The sequence below is a fragment of the Quercus robur genome, chromosome 1 (assembly GCF_932294415.1).
Source record: "Quercus robur chromosome 1, dhQueRobu3.1, whole genome shotgun sequence".
NCBI lineage: Eukaryota > Viridiplantae > Streptophyta > Magnoliopsida > Fagales > Fagaceae > Quercus > Quercus robur.
The window spans coordinates 1,486,339-1,514,092 of NC_065534.1; the positions used below are offsets into that span (position 1 = coordinate 1,486,339).

General features: G+C 34.6%; 3 protein-coding genes across 3 annotated transcripts; 2 read left to right on the forward strand and 1 right to left on the reverse strand.

The window, feature by feature from the left end:
* The first annotated feature begins 6,926 nt into the window (after positions 1-6,926).
* LOC126714984 (protein decapping 5) lies at positions 6,927-11,915 on the forward strand. The gene is made up of 8 exons (XM_050415410.1): positions 6,927-7,304; positions 7,909-8,009; positions 8,590-8,661; positions 8,743-9,675; positions 10,489-10,554; positions 11,022-11,222; positions 11,327-11,437; positions 11,534-11,915. The coding sequence occupies exons 1-8, from the start codon at positions 7,139-7,141 to the stop codon at positions 11,672-11,674; spliced, it is 1,791 nt and encodes a 596-aa protein (XP_050271367.1). The 5' UTR covers positions 6,927-7,138; the 3' UTR covers positions 11,675-11,915.
* A 626-nt stretch (positions 11,916-12,541) lies between these two features.
* Positions 12,542-15,560, reverse strand: LOC126714992 (clavaminate synthase-like protein At3g21360). Its single transcript, XM_050415420.1, has 3 exons — positions 15,139-15,560; positions 13,993-14,249; positions 12,542-13,191 (listed from the first exon to the last, which is right to left on the reverse strand). The coding sequence occupies exons 1-3, from the start codon at positions 15,502-15,504 to the stop codon at positions 12,846-12,848; spliced, it is 969 nt and encodes a 322-aa protein (XP_050271377.1). The 5' UTR covers positions 15,505-15,560; the 3' UTR covers positions 12,542-12,845.
* Positions 15,561-24,769: 9,209 nt separating this feature from the next.
* Positions 24,770-27,336, forward strand: LOC126715025 (probable transmembrane ascorbate ferrireductase 4). Its single transcript, XM_050415455.1, has 4 exons — positions 24,770-25,106; positions 25,222-25,273; positions 25,405-25,601; positions 26,772-27,336. The coding sequence occupies exons 1-4, from the start codon at positions 24,960-24,962 to the stop codon at positions 27,093-27,095; spliced, it is 720 nt and encodes a 239-aa protein (XP_050271412.1). The 5' UTR covers positions 24,770-24,959; the 3' UTR covers positions 27,096-27,336.
* The last annotated feature ends 418 nt before the right edge of the window (positions 27,337-27,754 follow it).

A 27,754-nucleotide genomic window follows, 5' to 3' on the forward strand; every position in this document is an offset into this window, starting at 1 on the left:
GTTTTTTGTTTTTGTTGTGAATAATGTGATTGCGACTCATGTTGTACTCACATTTTACTAAAACGGCGTCGGTTGTGCCACGTGTGCGTTATGGTCGGATGGGCTGGGTTTGCAAGTTAAAAAAACAAAGCCCATATCTCATGAAGAAAAGAACAAAAGCCCCTCAAGCCCAATTGAAACCATCCATAGTAGGACTTAATTTTATTTGCCCTATGATCTTCATCTTCAAATCTTTTTAGGTTTCTAAAATACAAATTACTCAAAAAGTAGAAGAAAATAAGAGATAGAAGGAGGAAAATGCAAGACCAATGTTTTAAAAACTGGACCAAAAACCGATCAAAAATGGGGAACTAGAGGCAAGTCTGATTTTTAAAACTGTGGGCAAGACTACAAGTGGAAGGATTAAAAAATGAAAACAAAACCCACAAAATTTTGTCATTCAAGAGCTATCTTTAAAATGCAAAACCTAAAATTCAATTGTTCAAAAAGTAAAAAGATTTTCTCTAGTAAATATTCACTAAGTCAGGTAGTGTATATGGTCTTAATAGTTCTCAAAAGTGAACAACTTCTGGTGTAAAAAGAACAATGATATTTATGTGTATTATATCCGATTCTAAGACATAATAATTTTGGTTTAAGCACCAAATCACCATCTCCTTTTTTGGAATCTTGAGATAACTATGCTAAAAGGATGTTTAAATATAAAAACACATTCTTTTATGCATAATATTACATGTTAAAGATTGAACATGAGTTGTCAATTTACTTTTCATATTCTCTTCTTATTTTTTGAAACATCCAAAACAAACAGGGGAAGTTCCTTATTTAAATTCAATCATATGATTGCATGAGCTCCTTCTCAAAAAAAAAAAAAAAAAAAAAAAAAAAAAAAAAGAGCGATTGCATAAGCTAATAAGTTGTATAGTTAAATTTAAAAGAAAAGCTATATCTATAACATTTGTAGGGACACGATTCTCAAATAGCCCAACGATTACGTTGGGCTCGCACGTGAAGGATCCCTCACAATAAAATTTGTAGAGAGTGGGCTTAAAAGGCTAGCGTTTGGTCACAGGGCGTTGGTCCAAACCGGATTTTAAGGAACTCGGATAAGAAAAAGTTTCGGACTGGATATCCAAGCCCCACAGTTTTATAACTTGTGGGATTGGGCTTCTCGGATCGGTTCCGAGGAGCACTAATGTTTTTCTCCGGTTATCCGGCGGTGACTTTTTCGTGGTGGTTTACCTATATTATCCGGTCATTCTCATCCCTTGAGCTTTTTCCGCAGGGAGTGAGATGGGCCTCTCTCCTAATTAGTTTACCTTTCCTTTTATACTAGCCTACGTTTGTTGTCCCTCGTCCACGTGTAGGGTCAATTTTTCCAGGACTGATATTTGTCCCGTCAATCTAATCCCAGAATTGTTGGGGATTGTTAATAAAGCCTAAAAATCAGGTTCTGTTAGGTGCAATGTCATATCAGTGAAGGGCATTAAGGACAATTTCCCCGAGATATTTTCTGATCTTTTAAGTTTGCTTGTATGCCACTTTCATCAATGAGACTTTGGGTCTGCCGAGGACTAAGCTGTCCTCGGCTGTATCTTCGGGCCACTTTGGGCTTACTATTTTTGAGCTTGGGCCCTGGCCTCCTTCAGTTTGGGACCTGCGGACTCCCCATAAGCGAGCGGGCCGAGCCCACAAACTATTGTGCCCCACATTAGCCCCTCAAAACCCTGCTGTCCAACGTTTTGGTTGGAAAGGTAGGTTTTAGTAACATCAAGCCTTTATTGCGGTTCATTCAATTCTGCCCTTGATCCACGTTGGCGACTCTTCACCTCCCCGAGGAATGCGCCGGTCTACAAGACGTTTCCCTCAATTGGCGCACGTTGCCATTATATCGTTTGGTTATCTGAAGCGTGCCTTTAATATCTTCCCATTTACGAGACCTCCCAGATCTAACGGTTACTGATGGCGTGGGAGAACGAAACGGCGCGTTCTTCTTTATAGATTTCCCTGGGGATCTGAACGTGTTATATACCCTTTTCTTCGTTCCCTATATAAAGAGAGAAGACAAAAGACGATTTTCTCATATCTGAATCCCTCAGGCCCTTCTCAAAGTTCACTTCTTCCATCTGGTTATTCCCCATCCAATAATACATCCACCATAGTAGTCAGCCATGAATAAACCCTTCATCTCCCAGAAACGCCATGTCCTAACAAAACTTGAGATGGCTCAGTCGGGGCAAGGGTGGCGGAGACTCAAGATTTGCCTCCCCGTTCTTTTAGCCAAAATCCGAAGCAGGGACTCATCACATCCCACTTCCGGTGTGACTGAGTCGAAAACCTCCATTATCATCTCCACCCGCTCTCTCATGAGCATACCTAATATGGCTCCAGTGTGGTAAGAGTTAGGATTGAGGCAGGGACTAAATGCCCTTGCTTCTTCCTCTCTTTGTTCACTGGCGCCATCCTTTGATTCCCTTTTTCCCTCTTTTGCTCCTTTCTTTTTCCTTTCATTTCTTCCCTCTTCTTCTCCTCCTTCATCTTTTCTATATAAGGTTCTTCTCTTGATATGAGCAGTACTGAGGCAGAGATTTTAGAGAGACTTTGAAGGCGAGTTTAAAGGACTCCTGACTGTTTACTTATCTGTATTACGGATGTTATTACTGCTTCGGCAGTTCATTTTTTGTATAGGCTTGTTTAAGCCCTCCATTGTACGTTGTAATAATTTTTCGTATTAATAAAAGTTATTGTTATTCTATTTCGTATGTTCTGTTTATATGTTTTAATAAATTTGCAAGCACTGCTCGGTACAACAGTATAGCATTTGAATCAATGACAACTAAGGCCAAAATACTCGCTAATAAAAAGACGCCACAATAACTTTAACAAAATTATTATTCGACATAACGATCCGACCGGTGAGGAACGAGACTTACCTTAAAGTTAGCCGAGATGAGGACTAAGTATTCGATACGGTGCAAGGAATAACTATCCGAGGACATGTCATCCGCAAAACGAACAGTTTCCTTAGGCTATTGAATAGGGGGTCATTTTGCCATCTTAACATACTGGCCTTAACATTTTACAGTACTTGAGCCGAGGACTTTCCCGTCCGAGTACTTGGTTTCCCCTTAGGCTTGGGTCCGAGGATCCTGCAATGCCTTGGTTCTGCCCAAAACTTTTTAGAGTACTTGGTTTCCCCATAGGCTTGAGTCCGAAGACTATGCAATACCTTGGTTCTGCCCAAAACTTTTTAGAGTACTTGGTTTCCCCATAGGCTTGAGTCCGAGGACCATGCAATGCCTTGGTTCTGTCCAAAACTTTTTTAGAGTACTTGGTTTCCCCATAGGCTTGAGTCCAAGGACCATGTAATGCCTTGGTTCTGTCCAAAACTTTTTTTAGAGTACTTGGTTTCCCCATAGGCTTGAGTCCGAGGACCATGCAATGCCTTGGTTCTGTCCAAAACTTTTTAGAGTACTTGGTTTCCCCATAGGCTTGAGTCCGAAGACTATGCAATGCCTTGGTTCTTTAGAGTACTTGGTTTCCCCATAGGCTTGAGTCCGAGGACCATGCAATGCCTTGGTTCTGTCCAAAACTTTTTAGAGTACTTGGTTTCCCCATAGGCTTGAGTCCGAAGACTATGCAATGTCTTGGTTCTGTCCAAAACTTTTTTAGAGTACTTGGTTTCCCCATAGGCTTGAGTCCGAGGACCATGCAATGCCTTGGTTCTGTCCAAAACTTTTTTAGAGTTCAATTTCTCCCTTTCTTCAGGCGTATCATGAGGCGTCGAGCAGGAGGTTGTCATTGGCAGCGGCTACTCTTCGGCGTGGGCCATAGTCCCTGGGCCCTTATGCAGAACGGGCCTGGGCCGCGAATTCACTAGGCCCACGAATTAAGAGGTATTTATGCAATCTCTGGCCACGCGGCACTTTCTGATGTCCCAGTGTTCGAGGTGCGCCTTTACGAGGCTCCTTTAATCTTGTGGTTGCAGTTGGCGTTGGAAGTTGGGTCAGAGCCATTTTGTCTGTAGCGTTCCTTGGGACGCTGCGTGAGTTGACTGCCACCACCTTGTCTTTTCAAATAAATAGGAGGGAGAAAAAGTTGCTTTATATACACACAGCTCCTTCAGTTTCCTCCCAAATCACAATTCCTACATTCAGTGCTGTCCTCCCTTAACATAACATGTTTGAGGCGAAGGTTGGGAAGGAAAGACTCTCTCCGCCAGGGAAGCACCGTGTCCTCATGAGAGTCAAAATGGTAAGGTATGGGCACAGGAAGCACAAGTTCAGGAGAATACTCCATTTCGACCGAGGGGGAAGGGTGTCTCTCCCTCTTTTAGTCAAAATCCGAAGCAGGTTCTGTCCATGCCAGAATTTTGGTGTGGCAGAAGAAAGATTTTCCGCCATCAGCGCCTCTGCTTTGCGGCAGGCGTATATTTAGAGAAAGCCCCTCAACTTCCAACTCCCTGCACCTTTCCTTCAGCGGTGTCAGGCTCAAGTTGGGTCTCTTTTGCTGTTTGAGTTGTGGGCATGTGAAAGCATTGAGGAAGAACAAGGTCTTGGAGTTGTAGCCAACCTCTCCTCTGATCTACTTCCTCAGCTTTATTTTATTCTCTTGTATCTTCCTTTCTTTTTGGTTATGTAGTGAGCTTTGACACAAACTGATTTCAGCTTTTCATTGTACGCTGTACTATTTCTTTGTTTTAGTAAGAACGGAAATTTCTTTACTTGTTTTGAATACTGTTTTTTTTTTTTTGATAACACTACTTCGTGAATGAATGTGCCCCATGTGTGCGTTTCTTCAAGAATATTTAGAGCAAAATAGCTTGAAACATAATCTAACTAACTCCAATTTACCAATACTACCAGGCATTATATCGATAATTCATAGTAAATCAAACTTAGGAAACTAACCGGGATAACAGTTGAATATTCTGTGATAAGCGCGTGAATATCGTCCAAGGTTGATGATCTCTAAATAATCCATCCGAGCAGTCGACTGGGAAGCAGGGAACTTCCGATTGTGCTTTTGTGTACTTGGTTTCCCCATAGGCTTGGGTCCGAGGACCATACAAGGCCTTGGTTCTGTCCCAAAACTTGTAAGATTTCTTTTTTGTACTTGGTTTCCCCATAGGCTTGGGTCCGAGGACCATGCAAGGCCTTGGTTCTGTCCAAAACTTGTAAGATTTCTTTTTTGTACTTGGTTTCCCCATAGGCTTGGGTCCGAGGACCATGCAAGGCCTTGGTTCTGTCCAAAACTTGTAAGATTTCTTTTTTGTACTTGGTTTCCCCATAGACTTGGGTCCGAGGACCATGCAAGGCCTTGGTTCTGTCCAAAACTTGTAAGATTTCTTTTTTGTACTTGGTTTCCCCATAGGCTTGGGTCTGAGGACCATGCAAGGCCTTGGTTCTGTCCAAAACTTGTAAGATTTCTTTTTAAGTAGTTTTTTCTCTATACTTATTTATTTCTCGAAGGTTAGCCCCTAGGCCAGGGGGGGGGGAGAGTTGGCTTGAGGCCGGAAGCCCCTAGAGCTGCCCGCGCCGTTAGCAGTGCAAGGTGTAGCCCCTAGTAGAAGCTTATGGCGGAGCAACAACTGCACGTCGCCGGAGATGGGAAAGACTCGTGAATCTCTGCTTGCTAGAGAGCTGACTCATGCGCCACCCGTGCCAACGCGCAAGCCTTCCCACAGACGGCGCCAATTGTAGGGACACGATTCTCAAATAGCCCAACGATTACGTTGGGCTCGCACGTGAAGGATCCCTCACAATAAAATTTGTAGAGAGTGGGCTTAAAAGGCTAGCGTTTGGTCACAAGGCGTTGGTCCAAACCGAATTTTAAGGAACTCGGATAAGAAAAAGCTTCAGACTGGATATTTAAGCCCCACAGTTTTATAACTTGTGGGATTGGGCTTCTCGGATCGGTTCCGAGGAGCACTAATGTTTTTCTCCGGTTATCCGGCGGTGACTTTTTCGTGGTGGTTTACCTATATTATCCGGTCATTCTCATCCCTGGAGCTTTTTCCGCAGGGAGTGAGATGGGCCTCTCTCCTAATTAGTTTACCTTTCCTTTTATACTAGCCTACGTTTGTTGTCCCTCGTCCACGTGTAGGGTCAATTTTTCCAGGACTGATATTTGTCCCGTCAATCTAATCCCAGAATTGTTGGGGATTGTTAATAAAGCCTAAAAATCAGGTTCTGTTAGGTGCAATGTCATATCAGTGAAGGGCATTAAGGACAATTTCCCCGAGATATTTTCTGATCTTTTAAGTTTGCTTGTATGCCACTTTCATCAATGAGACTTTGGGTCTGCCGAGGACTAAGCTGTCCTCGGCTGTATCTTCGGGCCACTTTGGGCTTACTATTTTTGAGCTTGGGCCCTGGCCTCCTTCAGTTTGGGACCTGCGGACTCCCCATAAGCGAGCGGGCCGAGTCCACAAACTATTGTGCCCCACAACATTTTTTACAAATATTTTTATAATAAATTATAAGTAGTTAGTTGTTTTGCCCTACTAATAATAACCTAAACAACATATCATTTTGAATTTATTATGAAAATGTTATGGACATAGCATTTTTCTAAGTTTTGAATTTACATGCTTTATCTATGATATCGGTAAGTTGGACTTAACTCCTAAGTTTTGCCATTGCCTAAACATCTAGGTTACACTATAGGACATTCTCAGAAAAAAAAAAAAAAAAAAAAAGGTTACACTCTAGGACGGGACCAATCCAGCGTTTGGAAACGCGTACAACACTTTTTTACTACTTTTTATCCTTTTCCGTTAGTTCAAAAGTCCAAAAATCCCCCACAAATTTCGCTTGCTACAAAAAGACCAACAAGTCCGAAATCCGCCACGCTGGCAAACCCCCATTGGCCAGTCCATCAAAATCTCACACAGGTATTAGTATTAGCATTATAGATCTCTCTCTTCCTTCTCTTTTATTTTCACAAAAACAGGAACCGATAAAATCACAGAGAGAGCCAGATAGATAGAAACGCACACAGCAAAGCAAAGCAAAGCAAAACACAGCACCCCGCCCCCAAAACCAAAACCAAGAAAAGTTCAAAACCTAAACCCTACTCTCTCTCTCTCTCTCTTCGAGTCTTTGAATTTGTATGATTGGGGGGGATTTTGAAAACCATGGCATCGGAAAGTGCATCGAAACCGAGCTCAGCCACAGCCACAGGCTCAGGAGCCGATTCGTACATAGGGAGCTTGATTAGCTTGACTTCAAAGAGTGAGATCAGATACGAAGGCGTTCTCTACAACATCAACACTGATGAGTCCAGTATCGGACTCCGAAACGGTACCGTTTTTGTTTTTTTCCCTCTTTTTTTCTTCTCTCTAGGTCTAGCATTAGTGTCACATTCAAAGGCTTCGTGCATATATATTTTTAAACTCAAATTTCAACGTATCGATTTGGTTTTGAATTTGTTTCTTGGTTATGTTTGAATTGAGTCCTATACTTTGTTTAATGGAGTGTTCTTGGATTCTTTGACTGTGTTGAAGGAATTTTCCATCAAATTGAAGTTGGAGGAAAAATTTTGTTTGCAAAGTGAATGTTTGCTTAAGAAGTGAAAGGAGAATTAGATAAGATTATTGTGAAGTTGAGATTGTGAGTAGGAATCCAGAGAAACGAAGGCGTTTTGCAATCATCGGAAGATTTAATCTTTCGGTTAAGTTTACAAGATTTAATCATCGTAAGGTTGTCAAAGTAAAAAAATTGTTCCAAATTTTATGATTTTTAGGTTCAAGATGAGATAATCTTTGTATCGCTGTCAAGGTCTCTTATGATCTTGGAAATTCAAGCACTCTTTCATGTGTATTTTGTGTCATTATAATTTATATATTTAAGATATGTTCGGGTGGATTGTTAATGCTGGTTTTTTTTTTTTTCCTTCATATGGCAGTACGATCATTTGGAACTGAAGGTAGAAAAAAGGATGGCCCGCAAGTTCCTCCAGGCGATAAAATTTACGAATATATACTCTTCCGTGGGAGTGATATCAAGGTATCTTAGGCATAAATGCCCTTTATCTGTTCTCAATGTTTGTCTATGATATTTATTCAACTTGTAAGGCTCAATAATTTCAATAGTCAATCATGCTTTTGGAAGAGATTAAATACACATCGTTTGTAGTGGTTCTTGTGTCAAATCTGCCCTTGAATGTTTCATTTGTTGAGTTCTTTAAAATATGCAGTTTTATCTATGCTTTGGTGTTTACTCTTACTGAGGCCCTTAAAAAGAGTAGTTAGTTTTCCTTTTGGGTGTGCATGGTGAGAATTTAAATTTCGAGTTAGATAATTCTCTAAATAGATCACAGCAGAGTCGAGAATTACCAGATTTACAGAAGATGAGATGACAAACAATGAGAGGCCTAAGCTGTAATGTTTTTATGCTATAATTTATGGGTTTTAGCATTTGGTTGGCATGACTGTGTTGCATGCTACATGCTGAGATTTTACATTTCTTTTTTTAAAAAACTGAACAGATATTATCTCAATACTCAGCTTTGTACTTGGTATATTAGGATGGTTAATATTTATGAAAGTAGAAAGACCCTGAACATCCTTTAAGCTTCTTTTTGCAGGATTTACAGGTTAAATCTTCTCCACCTGTTCAGCCTCCACCACCTATAACCAATGATCCAGCTATTATACAAGTAATTGGAATGAAGGCCATTTGATCACTTTATTAATTAAATCCGGCTACGCCATTCTAATTCTTTCTAATTTTTATGCAGTCTCATTATCCTCGCCCAGTTTCTACAGCTACAAGCTTGCCTCCTGCTGTTAGTGGGACTTTGACAGATCTTAATTCTCATACTGCACAGTTGGGACTTCATGGTGGCGTGCCTTTGTATCAACCAAATCTAGGTTCTTGGGCAGCTACACCACCTCCTCCTAGTGCAAATGGTGGTGGCCTTGCAATGCCAATGTATTGGCAAGGATACTATGGCCCCCCAAATGGGCTCCCTCATTTGCATCAGCAATCTTTGCTTCGTCCACCACCAGGGCTTTCAATCCCTTCTTCGATGCAGCAGCCAATGCAATATCCAAATTTTAACACCTCTCTACTCACTGGGGCTTCAAACTTACCCGAAGTTCCATCTTTGTTTCCTCCTGCTAGCTCTAGTTCCCTGAATTTAAGCTCCAGTTCTTTAACTCCATTAACTTTGCCATCCACTCTGCCTCCTGTGCCTTCTGCTACATTAGCTTCTGAAACATTAGGAAACTCAGTGCCTAACAAGGCACCACCTATTATTGGCCTTCCATCAGTCACACTTAGTTCTAGTTTGCCATCTCTGACTCCTTTAGCTACATCTAGTCCGGATATAAGTGCTATTGTACCACCAATAATCTCCAACAAGCCTAGTGCAATTTCTGGTCCAACCTTGTCATATCAAACCTTGTCTCAATCTACCTCGTCTATTGTTGGGACATCCAATTCTATTCGTACAGAAACACCAGCTCCCTCATTGATAACTCCAGGTCAGTTGTTGCAGTCTGTACCTACTGCAGTTTCTTCGTCTCAAACTTCACAAACAGCACATAAGGATGTAGAGGTGGTTCAAGTATCTTCTTCTGCATCATCATCAGAACCAACAGTGCCAGTTTCAACTGAAGCTCAGCCACCAATACTGCCATTACCTGCACCTTCACGAGTTGTTCATAAGGTGATTGTGTTACATATATCCATGTGTATCCCTTACCCTTGGGCTTGTTCCAAATATCCATAGGCTTGGTAGCTTGGTTTATATTGCGTGGGCTTGGTTTGATTTTGAATTAATTATTTTAAGATTACAGGGGACAGGTTCCACCCTCCCCCCCGAACCTTGGTTGCCAGCTAACAAGCTTTATCTTTTTCATGAGGTTGTTCATAATGTTTGAGAGATTAATGCACTAGTAAGAAAGAGTGAGTTGATTCAAGTTAAGGAACGAAACAAGGCAAAGGAAGATCAAATATCACATTAGTAGAAGTAGTTAAAAAGGACATGTCAATTAAGAAAGTAACAAAGACAATGACCTTGGATAGAATAAAATGGAAAAAAGAAAAAAAAAAAAAAAAAAGAATACATGTGGCCAACTCTAACTAATCTGTCTGTTGTGGGTTTGAAGCACTGACTAATCTATCTGTTGTGGGTTTGAAGCAAGCCACTAAAGCTTTGTAAATTGTTGCTGTTTTTGCTTGGTTGTTCTATGGTTTATGGTTCATGGGAAATTTACTGTTGGTTGTGCGAAGACTCACAATTTGCTATATAAGCTAAACCCATTTAGTCGTTTTTTCCTAATGTGAATTTAATTGAACTTAGTCCTTTCTATACTGCACAATGATGACATATATTTTTTGTTAAGTCACAACAGTCATAACAAATTTGAACCTATGGTGTTCCGAAATCTGAGTTTGTGTTGATTTCTTGCTTATTATATATTCTATATATCGTTGTATTGATGAGGTTGCTGACATGTACGTCTCTCTTTCTTCCCAGCCCAATGGAACTCCTTTCCAACATCGTCATGGTTACAGGGGACGTGATAGAGGAAGAGGAATGGGGGTAATTTGTTGTTTACATTTACATTTTAAAATTAAGTTGGGTGTCTGTACGTTGATCAAGCTTACAACCTGAAAATTCGCATTAAGAGTTATAATATTGAATTAGTTGAGTGGACAGTTCTACTTCTTATGGTTCTAGAATTTGGTCCAAATAACAATCTTTTATTGCTCAAATTTGGGAGTGGTGACTTGTTGAATATAATGCTGGAGATGATGTGTTTAGAGAGTAAAGATTTTGAAATTGGCTTTGGACACTGAATGACATTTCAAAATAAATATTTAAAGCTTAAGATATTTTTTGATGTGAAACTTATGTGTTTTGTGTATTAAAATTTTAATCCATAACATAAGATCAATGTACTGTCCCCCCAATCATCTCAATTTACACAATATCACAGTAATTTTTATTGAGTAGTTGCTTTCATTGAATGGGGAATTTGACATGAAAGCTGAACATTTGCTGTGCAGAGTTCACGTCCAGTAACAAAATTCACTGAAGATTTTGATTTCATTGCCATGAATGAGAAATTTAAGAAGGATGAAGTGTGGGGTCATCTTGGTAAGAGTAGTAAATCTCATTCAAAGGACAAAGAAGGGGATGAAAATTTTAGTGATGAAGATGATACTCAGGATGAAGATGATGGTCAATCATCCAAGTTACAAGAAAAGGTAAGATTTACTGTCTTGTTTCACACTGGTTAAATTGAGTTCTGTTAATAATAACTTGTTTTGCGCTTCTTACTTGATTATAATTTTTTTCTTTATGTTTGCAGCCTGTCTATAATAAGGATGATTTCTTTGATTCTCTCTCCTCCAATGCTCTTGACCATGAATCACATAATGGAAGGACTAGATTCTCTGAGCAAATGAAGATTGACACAGAGGTAATGTGTGCTTTGATGTGTCTCTCCAAGTTTTGAGGATTATGTGCAATATGTTTCATAAAAATGTTTAATATGTTTGCTTGATTGTATGCACAGACGTTTGGTGATTTCGCAAGGTATCGGGGTGGTCGAGGAGGTCGGGGGCGTGGTGGTCGTTCTCGTGGTGGTTACTATGGAAGGGGTTATGGCTACGGTGGGAGGGGCCGGGGGCGGACTATTCCTAGTCGGGCCATATAGATGGCACTTAAGACGTTTGAAATGTTATAGTTGGTAAATATAAAGCCTTTATGCTTACAGCAGCAAACTGGTTTAGGGCTGTGCCTGTTATGGTTGTGCGTTTTAGTTTTGATTGTCCTGAAAATAAAGAGTAGGATGTACATTTTGATTTAAATTTGTCTTAATCTGTTTCCTGCATTCAGCAGTCCATTAATGGAGGTAACGAATATTTTTGCTTTCAATTGGAGAAATACTTTTGCCACCCAAGGTCCACCTCATCCGGCATTAGATGTTCAACGTTTTTACAATCAGTTTTTATTTGGCCACACACTTTGTCACTATTTAATGATGTGTAATTATTTTCACATAAATCTATTATTTTTTCTTTATAATTCAGTCACACATGTTAGGATTTCTGCGAGAGTTGTGTCCATAGAATTTCTCTTTTACAATTGGCAGTTTTTTTTTTTTTTTTTTTTTTTTTTTTTTAATGTGATTGCTTCAGAATAGTGCTCCCCCCCCCCCCCCCCCCCCCCTCTCCTTTTAATCAGTGATAGGTCCCTTGTACAATGCTAAGAGGCTTTATGAGTATGGTTTATTAGTATCCACCACTTCATTCCAATTTCTGATGGCTCATAATTGATCACACATTTTATTCATCATTGAAGGCCTCGGTAGAGGATGGTACAATGTCAACAAATTGCATTTTCAGGGTTACTTCTTGGGTGGGGGGCGCTGAGATTTGAGGTCTTTCAAGGAGTTCAGAAAGATGATGAGCTTTTAGTGATTCTTAGAATAAGCAAAATAGGATCAACTACCGGTTTAAATAAGATTGAAAATTTATGCTTTCTTGTGGTGGAAGATAAGACAAGACCAAAGAAGATAAGATAAGACCAAAGAATTCCGAAGTATTATTTTCTTGGGCTGGGCACTTGTTTTTGAACAAACAACAAAAAATACCAAAAGAACAATGAGGTGATAACTAGATGTTTAATCCCTTAAAATCCTGCAGCACGAACTAGTGGCAGAACTCGGAATTTCTTATTTGAAACAACAAATTGTGTAACCCAAGTTATTCTAAACAGGCAGATGTGGACAAATGTGAGAGCATTTATCACACAACATATATATTTGCAGTGTGAAAAGGCCTCACAACGCACACAATTATTGATAGAGCCACAAGCGAAACAAACTACTTGGTTATGGCAACCAGGATTCTTCTAGGAGGAAGAGAAGGCCTTCTTCCATGAAGCAAAGCCATGTTATCAAAGAAGAGAACATCTCCCTTTTCCCACTTGAATTGGATGCTCTCTTCTTCGATGATTTCTTCACATCTCTTGACTACATGTTCCGGTAATTCTGTTCCGTCTGCCATCATGGCTGAGCTGTGTTCCTTTCCATGCGTGCCAACTGCGAGGTTAAACCACATCCTCCTTCCTTTTCTTCCATCAAACACCTTTGTTAGAGGTCGTGGGCTCAATGTTGCCTGAACTGCACCATTTGGTAGCCACTCCAAGTCCATGCCAGCAGCATTGGCCCTAATAATAAAATTTTCACATGTGAGACTTGAATTTCAAGTGCTTTACCATGATAAGATGGTGCCGAATTCAGGAGAAGGATCCTCTGCATTTGCTTAATTTGAAATGGAGAGTGCATTTCATATTAAGAATTTGATAGTTAACAAAAGTCATCTAATTCAAAATCAGTGATCATTCCTTATTTGGTGTAATAGAATTCTAAATGATGTGGCACCGTGCATAGTCTTACGTTCTTGAAAATGAATTTTGAAACATGAAATGAACCCTATTCAATTTGAGCCAAATAGAAAAGATCTTGATCCCCAAAACCATGCAGTCAAAACTTTCCTGCTAGATTACTTATATGTGTATTTAGTCCTTATAACTTGTTCTTAGAGTCACGCATTGGCTATTTTAACTGAAGCTAGACTCAAGGAAAAAGCTAATGAACATTGGTTCTGAATATTGATTTATGCCAAGAGGCAAGAGCTGTCATATTCTGCAAGAGCATGCATTCCACCTATGTTGAAAACTAGAGATGAGCCGCATGTAACTAATCAATAGGTTTAAGGACAATTTTTTCATAAATGCTAACATGACCTATTGTAATTGGTGTATAATAAAAGTGGTGTCAGTGGTAGAACTGAGTGGAAGTAATGTTACTCCAGTCACAACATGTCATGTTAGTAGTTTTGAAAAATGTTGTCTCCCTTGTATTACTCATAAACCAATATATATAAATATATGAGCACACTAATGGACAACATCATTACAAAACCAGAAAGTGATAGCTTCTTTTTGCATGTAGATCATTGTCTGTACCTTCTCTCAGCTTCTGCACAATCCGATGTTCCAAAAGTATCTTCCCAGCCTCTACCTCTCATGGAGGATGCTGTATCATTCTTGCTTAGAGTTGTGAATGTGTACTTTAGCCCCTTCTCCTCTATTTTCTCCACAGCTTCTGGGAACTCCTCTAGCATCCTTTCTGTTACTCGGAAGCTGGGAACAAAGGGTGTCTCTCCACCTTCAGGGGGTGGTATCTCACAGAAAAATACAACTTTTTTTGGACATTCCTTAATCTGGTTGGTTAGACATAATTAATAAATTTTAGCAAATGGCACATGCTATTATTTGTCCAACTCTTTCAAATTATCATCAAAATTATACATTTGCAATCTCCAATTAGATGTGTAAGAGACATAATTAAGATGAAATAAAATATTAAGTTTCCTCCATATTTACTCTCTAATCAATTCAGTGCATAGTCTGCTTCATCATCAAAATACATCATCACTGCTTGACTCGTTAAATTTATATATTGCACATCGGCTATGATTTAATATGAAATGCTAGTTTCCTAGGAGTTAAAAGTAGTGATTGATGCATCAAAATAAATAAATAAAAGAAGTGGTTGGTGCTGACTGCTGAGGTATACTCTTGGACCCAGCTTATATTGACCAAAAATATAACTATAATTTCTTATGAACTCAATATGATGATGACTTTCTCCTTCATGGCAAACTAATTAACCACATCAACTGTGTCCTTAAAGTGCTTTGATGTCTCATTATTAGCTGGGACTCATGTGTAACGGCTAGAAATGACACTTTAGACCTTGTAGTTTTGCTTAACAAAGTAAATTTTAACTTGAAATTTAATTGTGGGTTTCCAAACTTCTAGTTAGTTTAACTAACAAAGTTTTTTGGTCATTGAATAAAAGACTTTGGATTGAATCCTATCTACTCAAAAAGGAAAATTATTGGTATGTTAGCTTAATAATATAAAGCATTCATCATGGAGGGATGTCATAGGTTCAAACTATCATATTCAATCAAAGAAAAAAGTTGGGATTTGGCTAGGTAGAGAAGGTATATTCTATAGCTATTAAGAGGCAGAAATGAATCACTTTTAACCAAAACTCCCTTTCTTAGACTGTCATATATATGTGTGTGTGTGTGTGAGACTTACCAAAACCATTTCATGGTGAAAGTAAATGAACTCAGAGAGTGGTCCCTCGTTGGCTGTCAAAACTCGTTTGTAAACATGTGTTCGAGGTGCTGGCCCCACATAATGAATTTCTTCCCAGCCAAAGATTTCTAAGATTTCATTGAAATCCTCAGCTTTCTCAACGTTGTAACCTCTAAGGAGGACAGCACTGTTGTTGATGATCATTTGCTCGAACCAGTCCTTGTTTTCCTTGAGAGCCAAGAGAAGGGATTCCAAGTCACCCTTGTTGGGCTCTGGAGGTTGTAAAACTAGTGGCATGATTTCACCATGCACTACTTTTTGGCCTTGACATTTTCCTTCCTTGAAGGCCTTGCTAGAGAATTCCATTCCTCTCTAAATGTTTGTCACTTTTTTAGGAGTTTTTCACTTCAAGTGGGATTATATTTCACACTCCTAGTTTGCTTATATATAGTGGCGAAGTAATGGTTATTATCATGGTTGTTAAATCGTGAATCGTATCGTAAATCAATTTTTTATTTTTTTGTATCGTGTATCGTATCAAATGATTCAAATCATGTATCGTAAAATACACAAACACCTAATAAAATTATAAATAATTATAGATATACATATATAAAAGGTATATTCATTATAAATTCAAAAAATATTCAACTAATGATCAATTTAATCATTATTTATGTAATAAAATTTAACAAAGCTAACTAAATAAATCAAATTAACTTATGTTTATAACATGCACATTCAAATTGATTAAACTCAAAAGTAATACATGATATGTGAACCAAAATAATAATATTTTTTCATCATCTTGGCTAATCAACTCCATTTAAAGTCAATGTTATCATCCTCAGCATCTTGTAAAATAATTTTTTCATAGACATTTTCTTTATTATTATCAACATTTACTCTTTTTTTTTTTGTTTTTTTATTCTAATAATTTTTTCTTTATATTTTTTCTTGGCATTCTAGCTTTTTAGACTCAAAATAATAATAACAAAATAAAAAATAATTATATTTTCATTTAATACATTATTAATAGCATAGAAAATAAATTTGCACATATAAAAGTGAGTGTTATGAGTATAGTCTAAATTTTGTAGGAGAAAGAGAAGGGAGGAAAAAAAACTCATGGACTTGCTATTTCATTAGACGCAATTAAGTTTCCTAATAATTTTGTGTTAACAAAGTCTATAAACTTGTTTAAATCAAATAAAATCACAAATTTTAACCAAAAAACCTATTTTAAGCCCACATGTCTATGTATCGTACGATACGTATGATTCACCGATACGATACGATTCATACGATACGTATCTATGTATTGGACGATTCATGAGCACTTATGATACGAAACTTTTTGTATACAATACAATACATATCGTACGATATGAATCGCGTATCGTACGATACTGACAACTATGGTTATTATTGTTTAGGGAGCTGTTTACAAAGCTTGGAATCAACATAGGTTTGATTTCTTCATTGGCCTGTTTAATGGAGATTCTTTATATATGTCGTTTTGTGAAGGGTTGGAATTTTGTTTGGTTTTGGTGAACACTTGGCTTATGCAACCTCCTACAAATAGAAGGTAGTGGCTTTTTTTTTTTTTTTTTAAATATTTTTTGTCACAATTCATTAGGCATTGTTTACTTAATTCATATGTGATAGCCCCAAATAACCACCAAATTATCGTACGTAAACATTTGAAATTTATTTTTGTGAAGAAGTTAAATAATTAAACTTGGTTTGACATAAGTTGATGTTGAAGCTAGATGGTTACTAATTACCAAATCTTTTATATATTTATTGTAGCGATTAGTAGGAAACTTCTAGTTATGGATTTATAAAGTTCATTCTAAAGGTTTTTATTGGATACATCAATAGTTGGGGGAGGGGGAATTTTAATCCTAGACATTTTGAAAATACCAAAAATTGTCAACTAGTTAAGGTACAAAGCTCATGATCATTCATTATGAAGGTTTTAGAGTTCATCTAGTCGCAGACCTACGCAATGCGTGGGAATAGATCATTATTTTATAATTATGGTATTAAATATAATTTATTTTCTAAATTTTTTTGAAGATAATTTTGTTCTCCCTAAAAATTAAACAATTTCTAAAATTATTTTATCTTTCTAACTCTACCAATATATCATTTTATTATTTTGGGTTGCGTTTGATTGATATTATTCCTTTATAGGGTGGTCCATATTATTCAAAATTATGTTATATTGCACTATGTTTTTCTAATTTTTTTCTTGTGCAATTAATCTTTTTAAGTTTTGAATAAATCATTCAAATTCCTCATTCTCTTAAAGAAGATTACTATGATAATAAAAAATCATAACCAAATTAATGTTACTCAAATAACTGATAGACACATTCAAATGCATAGCCAAGACTTTTTTTTTATTTTTTTATATATATATATATAATTTCAAATTCTTACTTACAAAATAACTAACTAACTCAAACAAAAGTCAAACCAAAACTATAATAGGGAGAGAGATTACTTGTGATGGAAAACTCAAAAATATAGCACTAAAACATATTAACCCAAAATAAAGTTTTAAAAAATACAATGATTCGTCAACCTAAAGTAGAGTTGCAAGAAAGAATAAAAATAGAGAGAGAGAGAGAGAGTTATAAAAAATAAGATAAGAATAAAAAGAGTAAAAATATAAGATATAGTAATAAACATCAAATTATTCAAGTCATGATATATAATATAATAATGATGATATATTCTTATGTACTATCTTTATAATGTAATAAGATGACATCTATTAAATCAAAGAAAAAAAATACAATCATAAAAATAAAAAACTAAATCACATCAATCTAAAGTAAAATTCTAAAAAATATAAAAATTCATCAACTTAAGGTGAGTTTTGAAAATAACTTATGTTGATAATATGAGACTGAAACAATTCAATAACCTACAACGAAACGTTAATTATTCAATAACTGAAAATATACCTGCATTTTTTTTTATAGTGTAATATGAGGCTAGCCATACCACATCAACCACATTATAGGATGTAAAAAATTAAAAATATATATAAAAAAGAAGGAAAATAATTATGAAACTTTTCAATTCGCAATTATGTAATTATACTTTGGAAAGGAACTCATAATCTCAACCAAAGAAAAAAAAAAGAAAACTTAGAAACTCATATGGTCTAGGCATATTTGATAACTCAAAACAAAATGCATCTCAAAATTTGGCATGGTCATGTTCAATTTAGACCAAGTATATAGGTTCATTATTTCAGTTCAATACATAACAATGATAACATAAACAACAATTGTAATTGAAAATTAACAATGGTATACTTAGGCTTCCCAAGCATTAGTGGTATACTTATTCCTTACTCCTATATCAACATCAGATTAGCTGAAATCACAAACATGAATTCTATGATATGTGGCTTGATGCAAATGAGTTACAAACAAATATTAATGATAAATATGGAAAGAAAAAAAATCCCTTTCAATACACTAAAACCATGATCACAAAGATTGGGAGTGGACCATGATTTAATTTCTCTAGCACAACAAATCCATAGGAGTCACATAATAGGAAATCAAGACCACCAAATCTTTTATATATTTATTATAGCAATTAGTTGGAAACTTCTAGTTATGGATTTATAAAGTTCATTCTAAAGGTTTTTATTGGATACATCAATAGTTGGGGGAGGGGGAATTTTAATCCTAGATATTTTGAAAATACCAAAAATTGTCAACTAGTTAAGGTACAAAGCTCATGATCATTCATTATGAAGGTTTTAGAGTTCATCTAGTCGCAGACCTACGCAATGCGTGGGAATAGATCATTATTTTATAATTATGGTATTAAATATAATTTATTTTCTAAATTTTTTTGAAGATAATTTTGTTCTCCCTAAAAATTAAACAATTTCTAAAATTATTTTATCTTTCTAACTCTACCAATATATCATTTTATTATTTTGGGTTGCATTTGATTGATATTATTCCTTTATAAGGTGGTCCATATTATTCAAAATTATGTTATATTGCACTATGTTTTTCTAATTTTTTTCTTGTGCAATTAAACTTTTTAAGTTTTGAATAAATCATTCAAATTCCTCATTCTCTTAAAGAAGATTACTATGATAATAAAAAATCATAACAAAATTGCACTTAATGTTACTCAAATAACTGATAGACACATTCAAATGCATAGCCAAGACTTTTTTTTTTTTTTTTTTATATGTAATTTCAAATTCTTACTTACAAAATAACTAACTAACTCAAACAAAAGTCAAACCAAAACTATAATAGGGAGAGAGATTACTTGTGATGGAAAACTCAAAAATATAGCACTAAAACATATTAACCCAAAATAAAGTTTTAAAAAATACAATGATTCGTCAACCTAAAGTAGAGTTGCAAGAAAGAATAAAAATAGAGAGAGAGAGAGAGAGAGAGAGAGAGAGAGAATTATAAAAAAAATAAGATAAGAATAAAAAGAGTAAAAATATAAGATATAGTAATAAACATCAAATTATTCAAGTCATGATATATAATATAATAATGATGATATATTCTTATATACTATCTTTATAATGTAATAAGATGATATCTATTAAATCAAAGAAAAAAAATACAATCATAAAAATAAAAAAACTAAATCACATCAATCTAAAGTAAAATTCTAAAAAATATAAAAATTCATCAACTTAAGGTAAGTTTTGAAAATAACTTACGTTGATAATATGAGACTGAAACAATTCAATAACCTACAACGAAACGTTAATTATTCAATAACTGAAAATATACTTGCATTTTTTTTTATAGTGTAATATGAGGCTAGCCATACCACATCAACCACATTATAGGATGTAAAAAATTAAAAATATATATAAAAAAGAAGGAAAATAATTATGAAACTTTTCAATTCACAATTATGTAATTATACTTTGGAAAGGAACTCATAAACTCAACCAAAGAAAAAAAAAATGAAAACTTAGAAACTCATATGGTCTAGGCATATTTGATAACTCAAAACAATATGCATCTCAAAATTTGGCATGGTCATGTTCAATTTAGACCAAGTATATAGGTTCATTATTTCAGTTCAATACATAACAATGATAACATAAACAACAATTGTAATTGAAAATTAACAATGGTATACTTAGACTTCCCAAGCATTAGTGGTATACTTATTCCTTACTCCTGTATCAACATCAGATTAGCTGAAATCACAAACATGAATTCTATGATATGTGGCTTGATGCAAATGAGTTACAAACAAATATTAATGATAAATACGGAAAAAAAAAAAAAAAATCCCTTTCAATACACTGAAACCATGATCACAAAGATTGGGAGTGGACCATGATTTCTCTAGCACAACAAATCCATAGGAGTCACATAATAGGAAATCAAGACCACCAAATCTTTTATATATTTATTGTAGCAATTAGTTGGAAACTTCTAGTTATGGATTTATAAAGCTCATTCTAAAGGTTTTTATTGGATACATCAATAGTTGGGGGAGGGGGAATTTTAATCCTAAATATTTTGAAAATACCAAAAATTGCCAACTAGTTAAGATACAAAGCTCTTGACCATTCATTATGAAGGTCTAGTCGCAGACCCACGTAATGCGTGGGAATAGATCATTATTTTATAATTATGGTATTAAATATAATTTATTTTCTAAATTTTTTTGAAGATTATTTTGTTCTTCCTAAAAATTAAAAAATTTCTAAAATTATTTCATCTTTCTAACTCTACCAATATATCATTTTATTATTTTGGGTTGCGTTTGATTGATATTATTCCTTTATAAGGTGGTCCATATTATTCAAAATTATGTTATATTGCACTATGTTTTTCTAATTTTTTTTCTTGTGCAATTAAACTTTTTAAGTTTTGAATAAATCATTCAAATTCCTCATTCTCTTAAAGAAGATTACTATGATAATAAAAAATCATAACAAAATTGCACTTAATGTTACTCAAAAAATTGAAAGCAAGAGAGAGAAATAACATTTTGTGTGTGAGAAAACTATGCACTGAATGTGAGAGAGAATTTGAAATTTATAATAAGAAGATGAGGATAAGAAGAGTCAAAAATAAATGAAGATAAAGGGATAGAGGAAGAGAGATATTAACGTAATTAGTAGTGGGAAGATGAAGGGTAAAAAGGAGGGGAAAATGTTTGAGAATGTGTAACAATAAGTTAAGAAAATTAATAAAAAGAAAAAGAGTTAAAAGAGAGAGAGAGAGAGAGAGAGAGAGAGAGAGAGAGAGAGAGAGAGAGAGAGAGAGGTAAGTGGATAATGTGGTTGCTGATGTGTCTTAACAAAAGTTTAGCAATAATAAATATTACGCTTCAACTTTTAGATATATTTAGATTAGATGTAAATTAGTGTAGTCAAATAGGTAAACGACAAAAATATGTAATAAAATACTAGAGTACAAGAAGCTTGTTAAAATTATGATCCTACCAAAATTAAAATTGGTGGAAGGATATTCCTATCATAAGATTGAATCCATCATCCTATAGTTTTACAAACTAATAGCAAAATTTTACAAACTATAAAATCATATATTTTATATCTGTCTAAATTTAAAAATTATATTCTAAATATACTTAAATCAAATAAGTTTAATATATACTATTTTGTAAAGGGTGTCTACTATTCAAATAATCTATCTTGAAATAAGAAAGAAATAATAAACACAAGGCTATGTAAGAGTGTAGACAAAGTCATTACCTTGGTTGATTATAAAATTTGCCACTAAAGATTGAAGTTTTAAAGAAATCTCTTTTACCGATAATTGTAACAAAATCAAGTACCTTAATTAAATTGTAATCGCGGTGTACCCCTTCCCAAAAAGTTTGATCCCTGTTTTATGCTTATAATAAATATTTAAAACATTTTAACAGTTTATACATGTGAACCTAAATAGAAAAACAGTTTAAAACCCAATAATGTTATTGAACAATACAATCGTATAAAACATCCATAATCTAAAGGGAAAATGGAGATTTAATCATTTTGAGCTTTTTAAGATAACACCATTTTGTATGATCTGAATCCGAATTATATTTTAAAGGACAAAAAGAAAGAACAAAGGCAACAGCTTGATCTTAACGAGGGATACTCATTCATTGTTTTTTTTTTTTAATTAATATATATATATAGTCACTAATTTTAGCAATTTTATTCTATAAAATCACACTTTGCCCTCTTTAATATTATCATTGATTCTTTTAAGAGTACTACTCTAGCCACAAAATTTTCTATAACATTTTTACAAACTTTTATGGTAGTAAACTTTTATTAGTTTGCATCTAGGTTTATCATTTACATCGCATTTTTACTTACTAATAATCACTTACCATATTAATAATTTGTAAAAAAAAGTTTGTAATTTTAGCATTTTTCTCCTTTTAAAGGCCAGATCAAAATCTAAAGCAAAATAAACAAGCCCAAAAAAATTGTTCAACAACAAAAATTACCAATAGTAAAGTTAAAAACAATTAAACTCAATAAACCAATTTTACCTAAAACAAACAACTTGACCCTTTAAAAAATTTTAAACAAAATAATTTTGTCCATACCTGGATGCACATATAAAAAACACAAATAAAAACTCATTAGTTGTTATGCAACTGAGCCGGAACCTAGAGTTACCGCACGCAACTAACAATAAAACTACCCCCTAACTTCAAGTTCTGGCTCCATCTTTGCATAGAACTTAGTTACCAATAAAACCCACCAAAAGAGATTGTGATTTTTTTAATTGTAGATTACGTGGAACTAAGAAGTAGAGGTCCCTATCAATTAAGCAACCTCACAAATCTGGGTCCTGGAAACAAACGAAGGTTTTGTTTTCTTTTGTTCTGGTTTTCCAAAGAAACAAAAGCGAGGTTTATAATACATTTTGCTAGAGCTAGAAGTAAAACAAGGCACGAGGAGAGAGCACCAACAAAAGTCAACAGTAATGAATGTGTTGGCACTTGCCATGCCACCTTCTTTACTCAAATGTTGCATTTTACAGACAGCACTGGCAATGCAATTATTAAAAGCAAATACACTTTGTGGTTTTGATTTAATATGTAATATATGCAATTTTATTTATACGTCTGTATGATATCAGTATGGACCATAGGTATGGAGAATAAAATAAAGTGAAAACGAATGCTCTAAATGCTTTTATTAGAGCATCTGTAGCAGACGTTATAAAAATTATGTCATTTTGTCACAATAAAAGTCTACTTTATTATTTTACCATATCATTTTACAATATCTCATTTATCAGATATTCTATATTTTTATCACTTCATTTAAATATTATTTTTTTATTCTTTTTAATTCTTATTTTATTCTTTCTTTATTATTTGTTCAACAGTAACATTTTATTCTTTCTTTCAAATCTCAATGTACCGTACAATTGTTGAGAGTGAAAGAGAAATAAAAAATTAATAAACCCAATATACCACATCTTACCGTACAGTTGCATATTTGTGATTATACTGTAGTAAGTTGCAAAAAATATAGCATTTACAACATCACATCTTACCGTACAGTTGCATATTTGTGATTGTACTGTAGTAAGTTGCAAAAAATATAGCATTTACAACATCTGATAAATGGGGTCAAACTTGGTTTGATGTGGGATATGTGCCAAATATTTAGCATTTGGCACATATCCCACATCTGCTGTGGGTGCTCTTAGTAAACTATTTTAAGAATAATACCATTTTATTTTTACAACTACTTTTTGTTTTTTAACAGTTTGTTGAGATGTAAAGTATAAGTAGAATAAAATTATTTTCATATTAACCATTATTGATATTACTTTTATGGTATAACATTCCTAATAAATTACATCAATAGTTATGAAAAAAATTATGGAGTATAATTAGGGGTTTTTTTCACCATTGGTATATTTTTGGTTGAAACCGGGAACATATGATTGATTGATTTTCATATATAAAGTGGCCAACCATGTCCATGAGTTTAGATTTGATACTCAAAAACTTTATTAGGGAACTAATATTCTTCCAATTTTATTAGATGCAAATCACCTATAAAAGAAGTGAAGAACAATGTATTGGAAGGGATAAAATTACTTTAGGAAAAAAAAAAAAAAAAGAAGAAGAAGATAAAATGGTCTCTAACTCTGTTTAGAATCTGCTTATTTTGTTAAAATTAAAAACTTTTTACTGAAAGTACGGTAAATATAAGTAAAAATTAGTTAAAATAATAGAGTAAAACTCATAAATATTACCAAAAAGTATAATAAAACTCATAAATAATAACAAAAATAAACTAAATAATAAAATAAGAAAAAGCAAATGAGAAAATGGTCTGCCATACCTTAAATAAGAAAAAAGCAAATAATAGTTTTTATTAAGAAGTATTATATGTTCTTATGTTACCCCTCTTTTGAAAAAAATTTCACTAATCAGAACCAAATAATCAGTAGTGTGATACACATCTAGATATATTTCAGTGTCTAATTTCATTGATTTATAAATAATAATGGCCTAATCTAAAAAGCAATCCACTACCATTATTGTCATAAATGTCTGGTAACTGAGTCTGACATCTCAATCTATTACATTACCAATAATGCAAAGTAAATGGTAATAAACAAAACCAAACCTTATTCCAAAATAAAGTTTCCCAAAAGGAATTGCTTTACTCAATACCCTACTATGGTAGATCTAAAGCTCAGCTTTAACTGTAAGTTCCTCAGCTCAGCTCCTAGTGCTACCACTTGCACTGAGTTTGGACTGTGGGACTGAGAGTACAACTGCAACAAGTACACATGGCCATAACCTCCTCTTCACTATTCCCACTCCTTTTCTTTGCTAGACTCTCAGGACTTGCAGTGGCATTGCTAGTCCTCTTCTGGGCTCTTGCTTTCAAGTCCAGCTTCCTCCTTCACTCCTCCCAAGAAGACCTCATCTATGCAGTATGTTACACTATCTCTCTCTGCATGTCATTTACACAAAGCACCAAAGTTTGGTTTTTTTTATCTTTGAAGTGCTTCAAAGGATTGGTTTTTATTTTCCTTTCTTTTATGACAGGTTCTTCATCCTTTACTAATGGTGATTGGTTTTATTCTCATCAGTGGCGAAGGTAGCTAGTGAAAGAACTTAGAAATTATTATATACTAATCAATGTACATGTAAACTTGTTAGACCATTAACAGTAAATTTGCACAATGGGGCTCATGTTGTGCTTCTTTTGTTTTTGTGTGTGTTTTTTAGCAATTCTGGTGCATAGATGGTTGCCTGGTTCAAAGAGCTTCAAGAAATCCGTGCATCTGTGTCTACAAGGAGTGGCTTTGGCTTCTGGGTTTTTTGGGATTTGGACGAAGTTTCGTGGGAATGATAGGATTGTGGCTAACTTCTATAGTCTGCATTCTTGGATGGGTTTGATATGTGTCTTCCTATTTGGAGCTCAGGTTTTGTTTCTTCAATTCCCCAAGTTTTACCGATGCATGTTTCTTATTTTACTTCAATTATTTCAAAATCATAATGTTGTGTGTGTTTCCTAAGAAACTGAATAATATAGTCTCATTATGTGGATAAGTAATGCTTCACAGCTCAGGTGTTGATGCCATTTTGATCCTTTTCAATTTTCACACTATTACCAAACCCTTCTAGTTTCAATTAAAAATTAACACAACTACATTACTTTTTTGATCCCCCATTTCTTTGATGGCATGTCTGTTTCAATTAAATAGCAACAAGACTACACTACTGTTTTCAACTTTCATTTCTTTTGAGAGTAAGTTCCTTATCTTTACTAAAATGAAGACAAAATTCTGTCTATGTCAATTGCATGATCAAGGAAAGATGCTTTTGGATGTTTTCATAATAACTAGCTAGGAAGCATGTAGGCCATCAATCATTATCAATTTGTCAAGGTAAAATATGGAATCCGATGCAATGACTAATATGACATTCATATACAATTTCCATAGTAATTTACGGATAATAAAATTCAAAACAGAAATTAGTGGCCCGAAGATAAAACAATAAGATGGAAAATTAGAAGGATTTTTCTTGGATAGCAAAATAGCATATATCCTAGCTAGTAGAAAACAATCTCTAAATTAACGTCAACCTCTTCTCCTGAACTAAGGAAAGCAGAAGGGGCTATTGTTATTGTTAGAATTGTTATTGATTTGTCTACATCTTTATCATTACCATTGAGATCTCTATTGTAGGTATGTATAGAGACGAATTCTAGGCTATTCATAGACTAGGAACCTAGACAATATGGTATATTTGCAACAATTGCTTGAGTACTTTTCTACTTGTTGGGTACCTATTTTTGAGATATTTTATTTAGGGTAAGGAACAATGCCTTAGGTTCCCCAATTATTAAACTCAACCTATAGTTGAATTGATGAATGAACTAAATGGCTGACTTTAATAGTCCGTGTAAAAAATGACACTTTTTTTGTTGCATTAATCAATATAATGTTTGGTTCAATTCAATTGGAGAACATAAGGTACAAGAATTATATGAGTTTTGTCTTTTATATATTCTAATGAAAAGCGTGTATTTTTCAAATAATATGATGTGAGTTTCAAATTCTCTTATAGGAGTATTAATTTAAATGCAGTGGTTGATGGGTTTCCTGAGCTTTTGGCATAGAGGGGAGGCGCGCACAGTAAGGCTAAGGGTCTTGCCTTGGCACATTTTCCTTGGTCTCTACACATATGGTTTGGCTGTGGCCACAGCAGAAACTGGACTTCTAGAGAAGTTGACATTCCTACAAACCAAAAGAAATGTATCCACACACTCTCCAGAGTCCATGGTTGTCAATAGTCTAGGAGTGGGTTTGGCCCTTCTTAGCGGCATTGTAATATTGGCTGCGGTTTCACCAAAGCACAAAACCCTTCAAAATAAACTCATGTTCTCAGATGCTAAGTGCTTGTCGTTTTAACAAATTTGTTTTGAGTCTTTTGACTTGGCTTTATAGTGATATCCTTATTGGATATGTTTGTAAATGTTACTTATTGTTTGTTTTATAGTAGGGGAAAAAAGGGGGAAATCTTCTTGTGAATTGTGAGCTGTAATTGCCATGATTTTCATGGATTCACTTTGAATATGTAGTGTTTGTGGTTTCTCAAAATGCAAAGAAATATTTTCCAGGAAAATAGATACACTATTTCTTGTGACTTTCATTCATTTTATCCCTTGATTTTTCAGACAAAATTTTCCCAAAACCGTTCATGTATTTGTTTGTTCATACCTTTCTTTCTTCATTCTCCTCACCCAATTGCATGAGTACTTTATAATTTATATATGATAAGCAATCTGTTCATTCTTCACATCTGAGAAGTAGTCTTCTTTTTTCCTCACACCTGAGAAATACTAAAATAGTCTTCTTTATGCGTCCTCTTGGGGTTGGAAGCTACCAAGATTTGAAGAGCAATATATTACACATGCCATCAAAACTATGCTCAGTTATAGTTTGAGATGTTATAGTTTAAGAAGTCTCAAATTTGTTTCTTAGATTTGGTATTCTATTTAGTATTTTATAGTGCCCATTTGCAAGATACATACACTTTTTTCTTAATCCTTCATAAATCGTTTCCTCAA

Coding starts and splice junctions, on each gene's coding strand:
- LOC126714992 (XM_050415420.1), bottom strand. CDS start 15,504: ATGGAATTCTCTAGCAAGGCCTTCAAGGAAGGAAAATGTCAAGGCCAA. Junction 14,250..15,138: donor TTCACCATGAAATGGTTTTG/GTAAGTCTCACA, acceptor CTAACCAACCAG/ATTAAGGAATGTCCAAAAAA. Junction 13,192..13,992: donor TGTGCAGAAGCTGAGAGAAG/GTACAGACAATG, acceptor TTTTATTATTAG/GGCCAATGCTGCTGGCATGG.
- LOC126715025 (XM_050415455.1), top strand. CDS start 24,960: ATGGCCATAACCTCCTCTTCACTATTCCCACTCCTTTTCTTTGCTAGA. Junction 25,107..25,221: donor AAGAAGACCTCATCTATGCA/GTATGTTACACT, acceptor CTTTTATGACAG/GTTCTTCATCCTTTACTAAT. Junction 25,602..26,771: donor TCTTCCTATTTGGAGCTCAG/GTTTTGTTTCTT, acceptor ATTTAAATGCAG/TGGTTGATGGGTTTCCTGAG.
- LOC126714984 (XM_050415410.1), top strand. CDS start 7,139: ATGGCATCGGAAAGTGCATCGAAACCGAGCTCAGCCACAGCCACAGGC. Junction 8,662..8,742: donor ATGATCCAGCTATTATACAA/GTAATTGGAATG, acceptor ATTTTTATGCAG/TCTCATTATCCTCGCCCAGT. Junction 10,555..11,021: donor ATAGAGGAAGAGGAATGGGG/GTAATTTGTTGT, acceptor TTTGCTGTGCAG/AGTTCACGTCCAGTAACAAA.